Source organism: Onychostruthus taczanowskii, unplaced genomic scaffold (genome assembly GCF_017590055.1).
Source record: "Onychostruthus taczanowskii isolate IOZ18803 unplaced genomic scaffold, ASM1759005v1 scaffold46, whole genome shotgun sequence".
Classification (NCBI taxonomy): Eukaryota; Metazoa; Chordata; class Aves; order Passeriformes; family Passeridae; genus Onychostruthus; species Onychostruthus taczanowskii.
This window is the reverse complement of record NW_024502125.1, coordinates 4,765,914-4,782,159: the sequence shown is the minus strand read 5'-3', so window position 1 is coordinate 4,782,159 and position 16,246 is coordinate 4,765,914. Positions and strand designations below refer to the sequence as shown.

The window sequence follows — 16,246 nt, the reverse complement described above, 5'->3', positions numbered from 1 at the left end:
GGGGGTTTTTAATTGGTTGCTGGCAATTGTGCTGAGCTAGTATAAGAAAGCCATTCTGTCTTTTTCCTATATTTCCCATAATACTTAAACGGGAATATTTAGTGATGTTGAACATCAGGGAAAAAATACTGTGGTGTGAGCCATTTTGGGTAATTGAGATAATTGAGATGCAGAAGAAAGCATTGGGCTATAATTTACTGCAGTTTTATTTATGTGTTGTAAATCTGCTTAGAGATACCTGTGCTATATTTTTATGGTCTTTATCTTTTTCTGTGATTTTTTTATGGTACTCTATACCTTCTAGTTTCTTCATTGGGAGTCCTGAAGAGCTTTTGAAACTATCTTTCATTTCTTGTACGTTTAGCTTTATCTGATAGGTTTTTGCTTTGCTAGGTTTGCTAATTACATTTCCTTAAAGTTTGTGTGCTGTAGTGTTCTAAGTTTTGTGTTGCATGTTATTTAGAGAAAAGTGTTTAGAACTGGCAACTTTTGACTCTTCTGTTTTTATAATGTAGACGTTTATATTTGTCATGTTCGAACTTTGTAGAGACCTTCAGAATATTATAAAAATATTAATGCCTTCAATTATTAAAGCAAATGTATACAGTACCTTAAGCTGAAAAATCAAATTAATCTAAATGCAAAGTTTTATCTTGTGTGAAAATGGTAAATCACTTGCAGGTGAGCACTGCTGTAAGAACTGCATTTTTGCCCTCTTCTGATATAGATTATACATGCTTTTGTTGTTCTTTCTTACATTTGGAGAATGGATGAAATATTCTAGAATTGCTAACAAAATTAGAAGAATATTTTACGCATGCTTACTGCAAACCAAATTGCAAGTATGTTTTTGATCTACTGTCACCATTAGGAATATAATTAAATGTTTAAAAATTAGGAAACTTGAAATTTCTGAATACTGGTATTTTGAAGGAATTTTAAATTAAAAATACGGCAAAGCAATTTTGGTCTTGTGGCTTGCAGTAATAATTAAAATGCACAGGCAAATTTCAGTATCAAAAGAAACCATATATTTTTCTTATGATTGTAGCTGGTCAGAGTTTTGTCTCCATACAAAAACTATGCAAACATACTGCATCTTCCCTATGTACACCTACCCACAATTTTTCAAAATCAAATCTGCAGCGTGAAAATACTTCTTTGATCTGGAGGAAACTGGATATCTTAAGTTGTTGGTGCCATGTAGGAGAGACAGACTTACATTGAGGAGGAAACAAAAGACTGATTTTGTGTCTCAGTGAATCCTTACTACAGATGTGAAGGGTGAGAAGTCCTGGAACCAGATTTGTCCACTTTTGCATTCTGTTGTCATGGGGAAGTTTCCAGCTGGCACCAAGCTGATGTGTTTTGCAGCCACTGGTTTAGAGGGAGTATCAGACCACATGAAATGCAGGGTTGTATTCTGTGGCTTCCCATGCCCCCTAGCCAGGTAAGGTAGATGACAGTAGCCCACCAAGTGTGTTCATCAGTTTTGAAGGCTGTATAGTATATGCTTCCATGTCAGGACTTCACGGATAAGCCCTAGAGAACCTGTGGTGGATTAAACCATTGTGGCTGGTGAACATTGCTGTCACTGGCACTCAGAAGGAAACTTGTGCCTGACGCACCACTGTTCAAGAAGTCTGGTGTTTTAACTGAAGTCAAGATGAAATTGGGTTTCCATGAGTGCTCTGGATGGTGAGCTTCAAGGACTCTGGCATGAGCACATTTTTGTTTCTGCTTCCTCAGCTTCATGTCATGTCTTGCAAAGGGTGGGGCAGAAGGTGGGATGGTGCTTAACATGGGAGTCAGCCCTTGGAAAGACACAGTTTGCTTCACACTGAGTTGCACTTTTAAAAAATAGAAAGATGAGTTAAGTACTCATTTATAGGACTGGGGAACAGGATACTTTAGGTGTGTCAAGATATTATGCTGATGTTACTAGTAAATTTTTTTGAACGAAGGATCTTGTACATTCAGTATACATCAAAATACTCAAATATAAATCTTATTTTGTTGTACACTTGTGTTCCTTTTCAGTGTGTAAGGTGGAATGAGCATACTTAAAAGCATTAAGTAGCTTGAACATGAGGCATGTTGCTGAATACTGGTGTTTCTTGAGAAATCAGCCAATCAAGAAAAAATTAGAGATCCAGCAAAAAAGGAAAAAGACTTTCAGGTCTCTCTTCTGGGATATCTTAAAATAATGTACAGCTCATTTATATTTGTTGCTCAATCAGATCCAGAATCTAATTTCTGTCTCTTAATATGGCTTGAGGCAAAGACACAGTAAGTGATATAGGGACTAGTTTTAATAGAAGCTGAATCTTTTGCCTTCTAGAGCAAGTTAAGAAAACATACTTTGAAAGGTACTTGGTAATTCTGTTTTTTAGCAACCTCACCTATGTGTAGAATATGTAAGCCGTACCTTGTCTTGTTTGTCTAGTTATTCCCTGAGTCCCTCTAGTGGGAAGGAAAATACTGTTATCCTTGTTTTACAGCAGGTGAATGGAGATGAGTTGAAGCTAGGGGATTATCATGCGTTGTCTGTGGCAAGGCAGATAAAAATATCTAGGTATCCCTTAGCTGGTCTGACCTCTTGTTCACTGGACACTGAGTGATTCCTTTGTTAAGAAATTACCTTAAATTACACTGCTGGTAATTGAGTTATTGAATATTGGTATATCTTGACAGAAGCCTTCACTAAATCTTGCCAATTTTAGGTAGCAATTAATTTGGTTTTACATGTAGAACTTTCTAATGTGGTAATAGCAACTTCTTACATAACAAATTTTCTGTATTTCAGAAAGGTTAAACACTTGGTTTTGCCTTCTCTGTGGGGTGATCAGCAACACACAGTGCATAAAAAATAAATCTACTAACAGTATCACAAACATGTGATTAATACATTGCTTTAGTTTCCCATAATAAGTCTTACTTTCTTCCAGAAAAGTCATACTAGTTATGCCTTCTATTTTGCAATACTCAGTTGTCTTTTTAAGAGCAATTTTTATAGTGGCATAACCACTAAACCAAGTGGAAATGAGAATTACTTACACGTTTCTTAAACTAGGTGGCTGGGAGTTTTAATAGCTGCTATAGCCTGTAACCTGTGTTTTTACTAATGAACATGTCTAGAATAATATGTATGTGTTTTCTTGAAAGGAAAAGACTTTCTGAGTAAGAAAATCATTGATTTGTCTGATATCTTATTGTCTGCCAGTAAAAAAATAGCTTGTTTTTATGAAAAATAATAAAATGAAGCCTAACTTTTCAGCTGCTGAGGGTATCAGCCTCACTGTGACGGCACAATTCTCTTGTAATTGAGAAGTTCTCAGGCAATTAAATATTCGAAGTGTAAAAAAATTAATCTTGTCTTCCTTTTCTACTGCCTCCAAACACTTACTAGTCATAGTAAATATCTGTTGTAATTTCATTGCACTTCTGTTTTGTATTTTTGTAGGTCTGTGGCCCATTTCTTCTTCCTTTTCCCTCCTCCCTTGTATGTTTCTTCATCAGCTGATACACTGCTAATTCTAAATTCAATTGTTCTGACTCTTCCTTAGTTTTCTGTGGGGATGGGCAAGGAGTGACTTTCACTGTAGTACCTTTCTGATTAACTTTGGGTTAAACTGTATTTGCTATATGGCATTGGAACAACTGTTCCTTTCTAGATCTTTGTATACGGCATATCTGCTTTTTATGTCTGTGTCTCCATTGTTTTGGTGTCTTCTGATGAACTATAAGCTGTTAAATTCTGAGCTTTGTGAACTAAAATAATGTTTTATATACAACATTTTATCATATGAGATCAACTATTGAAATTTTTATATCTCTAGAAGAATGGCTTTTTTTCCCCACAAGGTGTTGCACAAAGTTCTAGGAAGTTTTGCTGGAGCTGACAGAAAGATGGGAGTCTCAAACTTTCCAGTCCTACTGGTTTTGTCACTTAACAGTACTTTTCTCAGAGGAAGCAGTGCCAGCTGTGGACATGGAAATAACGCTACACTATGTAGTGCTTCTAGTGCTATTCTAGTACTATAAAGTTTGAATCATGCCTGATACTACTCTTAAAAAGAAAAAATGAATGGGTGGGGAGGGGAAAGAAGATACAGTAATAAGTGAAAAGGTTCCTAAATTTACATAAATATATGTCTTTATGTAAATGTAATGTTTGCTTCTGTGTATCTCGAGTTAATTTTCAGTAAAACACACAACATTGCTGTAAAATGGTGTTAAAACCAGGTATTAGCAAGTTATAAAAATTGTTCTTGTAGCAAGAGGAGATATGTTTACTTCTACCCCAGTCTATCAGAAGAACCTAAAGGATGCAATGGACACTGAAACAGCAGGGCAATGCTAAAACCATTTACTCTTGTATATATTCCTTTTAAAGCTGGCAATAGTGCCTTCTTTTCATAGCAAACCTGATTTTTTCTTACCCCATTATATTCACCCTCTTCCCCTACAGAAAAGCAACTTTAGCTGAAATGCAGCATTCTGTGTATTCACATGTTTTGTATAACTTCCTTGCTGGTTGGGTTTTTTGGGGGTTTTTTTGGTGTTTTTTGTTTATTTGTTTGTTTGGTTTTTTTTCATTCTTGGCTAGAGAAAGTCATACCTGCAGTCTTTATGCTTATTTTGTGGGTGGATGCAGGTTCATTCATATGCAGTTTTTAACTTGGTGCTTGGGAGTAGTGTTAGGCCTTCCCTCTGGATTATTTGTGTACCTCAGTTCAGCTTTGGGAAATTGGCAATAGGTGCATTAACTTCACCTACATATTTCTGAGCTGAACTGCAGTCAGCTCAGTGCAGGCTCAGCTTTTGCTCTTGTGGTTATAAATGCAAGTCTAGTTCAAAGATTCTCCCATGTTAAAATTCTTAATCTTGTATGCTCCTGTGCAAGATGATTCTCCCTGAGTTCCAGCGGGGCAGAAGAGAAATAGTCCTTGGCTTGTAAGTTGTCCTTGAACTTATAATAAGCAAACAATAGGCAGCTTTCTTATTGTGGAAAATACATGCATCTGGGTTAAGGCTATCTCTGTGTATATATATGTATATATATATACACTCTGATTTTATTTTGACAGGAATGTTTTGATCCTACTATGCAGTTGCATTTTGTTCATCAAGCGCCACGTACCATTCCTCCTTACGTCTCAAAAAATGGATCAAGCCTTGGAGATTTGCTAATAGGCTTCTTCAAATATTATGCCACAGAATTTGAGTAAGTAATAAGCTCATTTTAGTGGTTTAGAAGATGTGAAACTTTGATTCCTTCTATTCAATACAGCAACACTTTATAACCCTTGAAAGAAAGAAAATCAGCAATGCAGGAGTGGTAACTGAGGGAGAGGAAGGCTATGAGTGGAAAGGCTAAATGACAACAGGAATGCCAGTAAATTGTCTGATATCTTCTACTTAGCTAGGTATTCCTTCTTGTAAAATAGTTCCCAAAAGTTAGAGAGCTTTGTCCTTTAAAAATTGTTGGGGTTTGTTATGCGGTTACACTATTGTATAACTGCCTATTCATGTGTGAGATCTGTTCTTAGCTGTCATTTAAGGTATCAACTGTGAATTATTTGGACTTTAAGGGCTGTGCTTGTCTTTTGTCAGACTGAGTCAATGGAGGTAACTGGCCAGGTGGCTCCTTACTTCGACCAGAATATACATCTGTATAGGCCTCACCTAGTGAAGAATTCTCGGGTATAGTTGTTCGACTCACATTATTGGTTTGCTAGAATCTGAGTTCAGTTTTGGCATCTGGACTTCCTTATATAAGAGGAGAAGCTTAAGTTGTGAGGACATCTGAGAAAGCCTTAAGTTATAACTGTTTTGCCAAACCGTTACTTGTGTATTTCTGAATTTCTTAGTAAAAATGCTTGTTCTTATAAAATATCAAATGGTTGTATCTCAGTTAGCTTAAAGATCTAAATAACTTCTGAGGCAGTTGTTTCATGCATATTGCTGTCCTGTGTATGTGCACCATCTCCATTTCTTGGAAGGAGAACAAAACATACAACTCACAATTTTGGAAGTGTTAATAATTTAATACAAGAAGTGAAAGACTATAAAATCATTAAAGCATTTCTGGGGTGTGTATCACATGTAAGAAATATATAAGCTAAATCCCTATGGCCTGTAGTAATGTATGAACCAACTGCATTTTGTGCATGTGCTCATCTGACAGAGAGATATTAATGTAAGAGATTTTCTTTCAATGATCTCTGCAGATAAGAGAATGGTCGTGTCTTAAATGTTTCTCCTGAGTACCAGTCTTTTCAGCTGACAAGGTGATGTTTGCTAAAGAGGCAAACGAGGAGACAGTGCTGGAGGATAACCTTAGATTCTTAATTTGTATGGGATACTACATGAATCTTTTACTACTTGACTGTACAAGCTGTTCTTTTTCTTATATATGAAAGTAAATATCTTATCCACTAAGGAATTTACTGGTTTGCCTGTGCAAAGTAAAAGAGGTGATCTTGTCTAATTACAGGAAAAATACCTAATTTGACTTTTTTGGGTTTGGGTACTTGTGAACATAGTCAAGACCAGATTTCTGCCTAAGTTGGTGGCTGGTCCAAAATGACTTCATTTTTGTCTGCTATTAGAAAGGATATGCTAAGACACATGCAGACCAAAAATTCTGCAATATCAGTGTTTGAGCTGATGGCAATCCCTAAATACTATTTTTTCTGATGATTATAAATCAGGAAAAAATACTGCATAGATTTATTCATAGACATGCAGAGGAGCTGCTTCTGGGTAAAAGAAGGCTTGCAAAAGTAGATAGCCTAGGTAGGATAGTTGCTGATGTCAAGGGAAGAAAATGTTTCAAAAAGCAGCTGAATAAAAAGAGTACCTGATGTGTTCTTCTAGTGTTCAGTATCTGTTAAATATTTAATCATTTCACTTGTGATATTCTGTTAAAAAAAGAAAAAAATACCAGTAAAAACAGCCATTAGAATTCCTGTGTTGAAAATGCTACTACATAGCTGAGAAGTCATTTGAGGAAATTATGCACTTAATGCAGCAGCCTTTACTATTTTTAACTCTTTCTGCTATGGAAATAAAATTTAGTCAAGTGTACTGTTTATCTGTGTATCCCTGTGAACTATAAATCCTCTTTGAAAGGAATAGGACTGATAATAAAATTCCATGTAGTTTCTTTGACTGGAGAAGACGAATTAGTGTACCATAGGGAGGAACATGAACACGGTGCTTAAAAAGTTTTGCGTGTGTGATAGCCAAGCAGTGAAAGTAAAAGTAGTCTCATGCTAGCCACAGGACCTGTTATTTTTCCTTTGAAGTTGCAGAAGTATACTGTAAACAACAGTATAAATGGGAATGAGGGTAAGAATTAAATACATAGAATCACAGAGTAATAGAATATGCTCGACTGGAAGGCACCCATCAGGATAATTGAAATCCAGCTCCTGGCCCTGTATGGGATCATCCCTAAAATTCATTCCCTAAGACCCTGTGCTTGACAGTACTTCTTGAACTCTGTCAGGCTGGTGCTGTGACCACTTCCCTAGGGAGCCTTTTCCAGTGCCCAGCCGCCCTCTGAGTGAAAAATTCTTTCCTAATATCCAAACTAAACCTCCCCGACTTAGTTTCCTGCTGTTACCTTAAGTCCTGTCATGCGAGTGGAGAGATCAGTGTCTGTGCCTCCTCTTCCTCTCAGGAGGAAGCTGCAGACTGCAATGAGGTCTCCCCTGTCTCCTTTTCTCCAGGCTGAACAGACCAAGTGACCGCAGCCACTCCTCATACTTCCTCAAGCCTCAGCTTCCCCTCAAGGCCCTTCATGATCCTTGTGGCCGTGCTTTGGACACTCTCCAATAGCTTTATGTCTTTCCTATACTGTGGCACCCAGAGCTGCCCCCAGCACTCGAGGTGAGGCTGCCCCAGTGCAGAGCAGAGCAGGACAATCCCCTCCCTTGCCCGGCTGGCCATGCTGTCCCTGATGCCCCACAGGACACGGGTGGCCCTCCTGGCTGCCAGGGCACTGCTGGCTCATGTTCAGCTTGCAAATGCACACAACACAGGACTCTCTTAGTTCTGTCTTTCATGGAAGAACTAGAGGGTGTTGAATATTTTCTTTGCTGTAATAAGTAGTTTTTTACTGTTTGTTTTCCCTGTGAAACATTTACACTAGTGTCTTTATGCACCAAAATTCTGAGATTGTATTTCAGACAGTGTGGCTGTTAAATGAGGCTATATTTTTATGATCTGTACTGGGCCACTGAACTTTCCCTATTGGACTGTCATGTGTTTGATGAAAATATTACTACAGAGAGTGTGACTTCAATTTTTGTAAGCTCCTATCTGTGGAGTAGGATGCACTACCAGATTTGATATACAGGAACTGTTTTAGTGAATGAACAGCATGCAGTCAAGAATGATCAGATCATGTGCAAAGGTCATAATTTTGAGCAGCATAAATCATTGAAGGCACCTGTCTAGAATGTTTAACTACTGATCTATTTTACATATAATCATCAGGAAGATAAGAGAAGATGAAGATATATTGTTTTAAATTTCTCCCTCACTCTAGCAAAGGCCATTAGGTATTTTAGTTAAAATCTGTGATTTTTTTTCCTTGATGTAGGAGAGGATGGGCTTAAAGAGTATAGCAAAGGAAGAAATAGGGTCTTTGCATCCTGTGCAGTCATGCATAAGTCCTTGTGCTGTATTTATTTTCCGTTATGCTTTTAAACTGTTTTATTTAGACTATAAGATGTTTCAGAAAATTGTTTATTGCTATGTATTTATACAGTACCTTTTCCACAGTCTTACTCTAGGGTTTTCAGTGTGTCCATAAGAAGTAATTTTTGTACCCCTTCATCCCTGTCCCCAAAGAAATGTGGTTTGGAAATTGCAGCATGTATTGGAATAGTGCACCATACATGGCAAAGCCTGTTTTGCCTTTATGGTTGTATATTTATCTTGCCATAAGAGTTCAAGTCTGTAATGCTTCTTATGATAGAGCTGGCTATGGTGGTGACTTGATTTTAACTTCAACTATTTAAAATTGTCCACTGATTAAGTAGTGAATGTAATCAAGAAAAAAACTGTAGATGTTCTCTGAAGCAAGTATTTTGAAACATGTTTACCAGCCGATCTGAAGGAGGTGTCTGATTTCAATTCTGCAGCTGTGAGTTAAGGGAGCAGCAGGTTTTCACTTGGCTGTCTCCTTACAAAGTGAGACCTTGAAGCAAGGCATTGCTTGCCTGAATTTATTGCTTTGTGATTACTTCCCTTAAATTTACCATGGCAGGTTAAGTAGCAGTTGTTTAAGATCATTCACTGATTTTGTATACGGTGCACATGGTAAAAGCTTGCTTACATTTTAATGACAAAATATAAAATTTCATCAAGAAGTTGTTTGCAGCTCTTTTCATGATAGAATTGGTTAGGTAATAAAGGGATCATTTTTAATACTGTGTTGAATTAAATATATTTGTAACTTGTACCCATCTTACTGTGTTTATACAAATGGCTTTGATTTGTTAGAATGCTCTGGAAAAGATACATTTTTTATTCTGTTTGTACTGTAGTCATACAAACATCTGAAAATGCCTAGTCTCCTCCTTTCAAATACTTGCCTTTGCCATGACGATGACATACCTAATGCATTCAGTGACAACAGAAATAACTGATAATTGAAATTAAAATTGAAACAATAGCTATTTAAATGGCAGTGTTAACTCACAGACAGAAAATGTGTGCAGGGAGAATATCTGCTTTATGTTGGCAACAAGGAAGTTACCATATGCGAGCTAAAGTGGCTAAAATTGACACACAAATAATTTGCTATTCATAATTAATTTCTAATTCAGTATGATTTTGGTACCAAGACAGTTCTGTAAGACTGTCAGATAAAAGAGTTGTTTTGAAATTTAAATTTTCATTTTAAATGAAAGGCTTTTAAGTTTCAAATCTAAATAAAAGGCTTTTTAAACAGGAAGAAATGCCAATTTTTTGTTGCTTTTTGCTTAACCAGTGTATTATAAATGCACTTATTTTTTTGCTGAAGGATCAAGTATAGCCTAGGAAGAAAAGAATTAAAGAGAAGAATTACTGTTTCAAGTGAAAGAGCACTGCCTTGTTAAACCAAATACAGATCAAATACTTCTTTGCATGACTTTATCTTTCTCTCTTTCTTTTTCCCTTTCCCTCCCTTTCCCTCCCTTTCTCCCTCTTTCTCCACTGGCCTGGATCTCTGATTTTTAAGTAAGATTTTAAAAAATGCAAACTGTAAGCTTCTGCTCGCAACATGTGTTCTTGAGCTGCAGTTTAAGCTTGTTTGACTCTAAGCACAGGGGTTTTGTCTTTTGTCTTTGTGTGTGTGTGTGTGTGTGTTTGAGGTTTTTTGAGCAATTCATCTGAATTAAGCCTGTGTCGATGGTTGATTATTTAAAACACATGATAGGCAAGTATTTGATGCTTGACATTATCTCTATTTATCACAAAAGTAGTCTACTGTGGGAATTAAGGAGGGGAAGGATTATGAGTTAGAATGGAGGCTTTAGTGTACATTGAATGCTAGAAAAGATCATCATCATTACTAATTTTATAAAGAATATATTAAGAGAAAGCCAAATATACACACTGAGGTATCCTAGATCTCTTCACGTGCTGTGTCCTGCATTTTTTAAAAATAGGCCCTATTCATAGTGTTAAATATACATGTACTGTGGAATTACAGTTATTCAAACAACTAAGTTCCATACGGGGCTTTAATTATGAGTTGTATTCAAGATAATTTGTAGAATTACAGTCAGGATTTTTAGCTGTCTTGTCATTGTTGGGTTAATGGAGTCACAACAGTAGATCTGTGGTCTAGGGAGGACAGAATTCTTTCAGATTTAACTGATGAATGAACTGATGACAGTATTTTAATTTACAGATTTACTGATGGTGGGTTGACATACCCACCTGCTCTTCTGTCAGGTGTACATAAGAGCAGTACAGCTGGAAGCATATTGCCCAGCTATTTCTATCCATTTAGTCAGGACATGTGGTGATCCAGCTGTTTCACTGATGTGGTGGCTCCTGGGTTTGCAGAATAATCAAGATTAGAAGAGACCTTTAAGACCATCTAATCCAACTACCAATGCAGCACCACTGTAACCACCCCGACAACATATTCCCAAGTGCCACATCCAGACATCTTTTGGGCATTTCCAGATATGGTGATTCCATCACTTCCCTAGGCAATTTATTCCAATGCCTGTTTACTCTTTCAGTGAAAAATCATTTTTTAATACTCAATCTGAACCTCTACTAGTACAATTTAAGGCCATTTCTTCTTTTCCTTGAACATGGCAGAAGAGGTCAACGCCCACCTGGCCACAACATTTTTGTAGTTGTGGAGAGGGATGAGTTCCTCCTTGAGCTTGGATTTCTCAAGAATAAAAAATGCCATTTCCATCTGATCCTCATAGGACATGTTTTCTAGACTCTTCCTCACTCCTCTTCCGAAAAACATCAGTGTGTTTCAGAGTAATAAGGGGCCAAAAACTGAAACCAAAATTCCAGGTGTGGCCTCACCAGTGCCCAGTACCGGGGACAATCCCTGCCCTGGCCCTGCTGCCACACCATTGCTGCTCCAGGCCAGGATGCCATTGGCCTTCTTGGCCACCTGGGCACTCCCTGGCTCATGTTCAGCCGCTGTCAGCAGCACCTCCAGGTCCTTTCCAGCCACTCTGCCCCAGCCTGTGGCACTGCCTGGGGTTGCTGTGACCCAAGGGCAGGAGCCAGCACTGGGCCTTGCTGAACCTCACACCACTGGCCTCAGCCATGATCCAGCCTGTCCAGATCCCTCTGCAGAGCCTCCCTGCCCTCCAGCAGATCAGCACTCCCACCCAGCTTGGTGTCACCTGCAGACTGACTGAGGGTGCACTCCATGAGATCATTAGTGAAGATATTAAACAGGACTGGCCCCAGTGCTGAGCTCTGGGGAGCAGCTCTGGTCACTGGCCACCAGCTGGATGTAACTCTGCTCACACCACTCTCTGGGCCCAGCCATCCAGGCACTTTTTTACCCAGTGAACAGTGTAACTGCCCACGCCATCAGCTGCGAGTTTCTCAAGGATAATGATGTGGGAAATGGTGTCAAAGACTTTGCTAAAGTCCATGCAGACTACATCCACAGCCCTCCCATATCCATGTTGCCACAGAAGGAGATCAGGTTGGTCAGTCAGGATCTGCCTTTCATAAACCCCTGCTGGCTGGGCTCAGTCCCCTGACTGTCTTGGATGTGGGACATGATGGCATGCAGGATGAGGTGCTCTCTTTAGTTAAAAGCAGCTGAAAGGTGGCTGGGTAGATGAGAACATAAAACTGGAAGTGGGTTTTTTTTTGGCTTCCGTTATGTTTGGGATAGTGTTATAAAGATGGTGGCACATCATAAAGACTGCCCTATAATCTGCCTGCTGTTCCTGTTTAAATGTGGTCATTTCCATGTCTTGTTGTAAAGCTGCCTGCAGAAAGTGGTAGAGAGTTGTTGTACTTGCAGATCTAAAATTCAGCATATATAAATTATTGAAACTTTCTAGTAATATGTTCCTTGCACAAGGAAGACCTATGAGCAAATTGTTTCTACATATCTTTATACTATTTAGTATTGTTTATGGAATGCAGTATGTGACTTGTCTGCGCTTATTCCTTACATTCCTTTTCTTCCTACAGAAAATTCTGAAAATTTTGATTCTGTAATTTATTTTGAACGTAGAAATAAATGTAGGTCACAATGCAGATTGTCACAAAGCTTGACAATGTTAGTAGAAAAATTTCCATTATGAATATATGTTACTCATGGATAGCTGTGATGCTCTGTTTTGGAGATGCTTTTCTGCACTTGAACTTCTGTTAGTAGAAAAATTTTATTGTTTCCTACCCATGATGTTAAAGTAAATTACTCATTATTACAAAATACTGTGTTATCCAGGCTTATAACATTGCAATCTGACAATTTTTTTAATGTAAACTGATAATTTGAATGTAGAACTAAGAGTTAAAATTTTTTGCAAATTGCTTTCCTTTTTTTTTAGTTGGTGCCATCAGATGATATCAGTTCGTGAGGCCAAGGCTATTGCAAGACCTGATGGTATTGAATGGAGAAACAAATTTATTTGTGTAGAAGGTAATATGTGAAGCTGCGTTGTAATTTTTGACTGTTAAGGCTTTAAATACATAAATCTATCAATTAGACTTTACCTTGGTTGTGTTTTGAGAAATATATTGCATGTGTGCATTATGTAGAGAAGGATGTTTAACCAATGTAAACAGCTCATAAACAGTCCTGTCAAAAACATTTGAGAAGGAAGCTTTAAGCTCTAAAGTGTTTAAAAATAGTACTCCTGACCTTTCCTTCAAGAGCACTCATTGCCCTGTTACTTTCGGAACAGGGCTTAGGATTTTGATAAGGAATGGCCTTTATGCCAGTAGTGTGTGTTTTTCTGTTCCACAAAAATATTTGTCAGTTTGCCAAGTTTGAACTTAGGAAAAAATACAGCAGGCACATACTCAGATTATTCTTGAAGAATATTCTTTGTTCTTGCAATGCTCTGGCATTGCACTGACTAGGTTATGTGTATGTTGATCTTGTGGGTACTATTTTTGGCTGGCTAGTGAACATAGGCTTTGTGCAGAGACTACATGATGCCTTCCAGAACTGGAGGGTAAACCCAGGCTACCTGTTGGAGTTGCAGGTCTCAGTTGTCTCAGTGCAGAACTGAGTAGGAGCTCTATACAGGCAACCAGATTAATGTGCTAGTGACACCTTTCAGCTGCCATGGGGAACATACATGGAGAAGATGAGCAGGTAAGCATACATAGGAGTTGAAGCTTGCACTAAGGAAAGAGAAGATGATAAACCAAGAGAAGAATTGAGATATTAGGAAAATGAGAACAGACTGAAGGGACTGAGAGTTGCTGGGTAACTGGAAACAGTTGTCACAAAGGGAGAGGTGGCCTGGGCCCTGGCTGCAAATTAATGAAGGCTGTTAGGATAAGGTTATCAAGGGTTGACGTCACAGGATGAAATAGAAATATAATTTGAACAGGAGACAAATGGTATGGGGAAAGTTATTAGACACTGAGAAGATTTTGCTGGGGGAGGAGGAGAATAAGACAGAAGTCCTGTGGCTGAACAGGCATTCTTCATGATTGATGAGGTTTAGGATTGGGCTGTCTATGTATTTTGCTACATTTGTGCTGCTCTGTGCAGAGAATCACCTTGAATCAACATCACCTGCTGGTGAACTTGGTTATTCTGGGGTCCAGAGCTCATGGACTTGGCCATAGTCATATGAATGTCAGTGTAAAACCACATGATGGGATTCCTGTTCTTTATTTGACCCTTTGGGAAAAAATCAGCAGTTACAGGAGAAGAAGAACACACTGAAATATAGTTGCACTGGACTCTGTGGTCTTAAGAGTTGAGAAATGTGAGAATTAGAGTATCTGCACAGCTGAAATTGTTCAGAACAGTGAAGTGAGGCACTGCCAAGGCTCTGGTCTGAATGTGGGAGTTGGGAATGCTGGGCAGCTATGTTTGCTGCTGTCACATGATGCTGATCCACTGTGTTGCAGGGGGCTGTATGTTTCAAGCTCTCAAGTATTTTATGACATTACAAAGTGGTTGAATAATTAGGTTCTCTTTCTACCAGGCTGGAAAATAAAATACACATCAACATACAGAACAGACACTCTAGAGATTTTTCATTTAATGGTCGTGATTACATAGAACTTTTCCTTAATGTGTTTGCCTTTGAACTATTAAAAAAGTCAAAATTATCTATAGGTGACATATCTAATTCCTTCCTTGGTTCAAGACTTAGTGCGTTTAGCCTCACATACCAAGTTTTTTACATCTGATTTGGGAGAGAAAAATAAAATCTACTTTTGCTCAAAGTAGACTTCATGTTTATAATAGCTGTTAAACTGAACTAGGTTAACAAAGTATGTACATGAATTTCTGTGTACTTGAGAATAAGATTGCAAGAGTTAGATTGGCAAATTGCAAACATGCCAATATATTCTGTTTTCCAAGCCTTTGTCAAATTTTCCTGTCCGCAGAATAAAATTTCAGTAATTGGTACTATTGCATTTATTTTTAAATATGTAAAATATATTTGTTGATAGAGTACACAAGTCTGTGCCTGCAAGTTTAGACAATTCTGCATGTAGCACTGTATTTAGATTAGCTCAAGAAAAACTGTATTCTGTGTTAAATGTTATGGGCCTTAAGGCTGATTCTCACATGTATTTCTGCTGTTAGAGAAAGAAATATAGTAGAGATGCTCTTTCCAGACACTTTAAAATATGATAGGCTTTTACCATGATGGGGATACAGAGATACAGAGAACTCTGCTTTTAGATCATATTTTGAACAATCCTTGTCAGAAGCTCTAAATGGCTATTAACTATTCTTGTTTCAATTTAAATCTTGTCTGTATCAAGTAATATCAACTACTCTCCTGCTGGAGAATAGGAAAAGCTAGAAATGTGGCAATTTTATGAGATAATTACATGGATAATAATTTAGAATCATAAGCCATCTAAGCTGAACCTGATTCATATTTGTAGTTGCAAGTCTTTCAGATCCACATGCTAAAAATAATTCAAAAAATAATTCCTCGGGCTTGGTTGGCAGCAGTTCTGAAGTACTGTGATATCATGTATTTTTGTTTGGAAAAATGATTCCCTTTAGCCTTTCCCTCAAGCATCAGTGTTAAAGCTGTGGGATTTTTTTTGTTGTTTTTTTTAATATTCTCATCTCTGTGAACAAAATAACTTACAGTAAACTCTTACTGTCTTGATGGTTAGAAAATGTAGTGGTGTAAAGAGTAGCTGATTGGAAAATTATTCTTGCTGTGCTTCAGAGAAGCAGTTTGTCTGTTGACAACCAGTAAATATCCAGGAATATTAAAGGGAAGATGTTAGTTAGCTTTTGTGACAGGAATGCCTTTTTTTTCCACCGATGGTTTGAGAAGATTGTACAGTTCAGCCCTTGTTGCTTTAATATATAGATATGACTTGACTGGATATGAAGGTCCTGGCACTAAAAAAGCAGTTACCATCACATTTATGATACACAAATGAAATGCTGTATTTGTTCACATAGTAGGGGACATGGAGTTCTTAATTATACTAAATCACTCTCTCAGATAATGGGACTGACATTAGGGGACTGTGTATGTTTTATTTGGTTGTCAGTTTTGGTTCTAAACTA

General features: G+C 37.8%; 1 protein-coding gene across 2 annotated transcripts in view; it reads left to right on the top strand.

Moving 5' to 3' along the window:
- Window positions 1–16,246, top strand: part of TENT2 (terminal nucleotidyltransferase 2) — a 45,176-nt gene that overhangs the window by 21,613 nt on the left and 7,317 nt on the right. For both annotated transcript variants that reach the window (XM_041414620.1, XM_041414619.1), the window contains exons 12-13: window positions 5,091–5,227; window positions 13,062–13,153. In XM_041414620.1, the coding sequence (XP_041270554.1) occupies window positions 5,091–5,227; window positions 13,062–13,153 (229 nt within the window). The remainder of the gene's footprint in view (window positions 1–5,090; window positions 5,228–13,061; window positions 13,154–16,246) is intronic.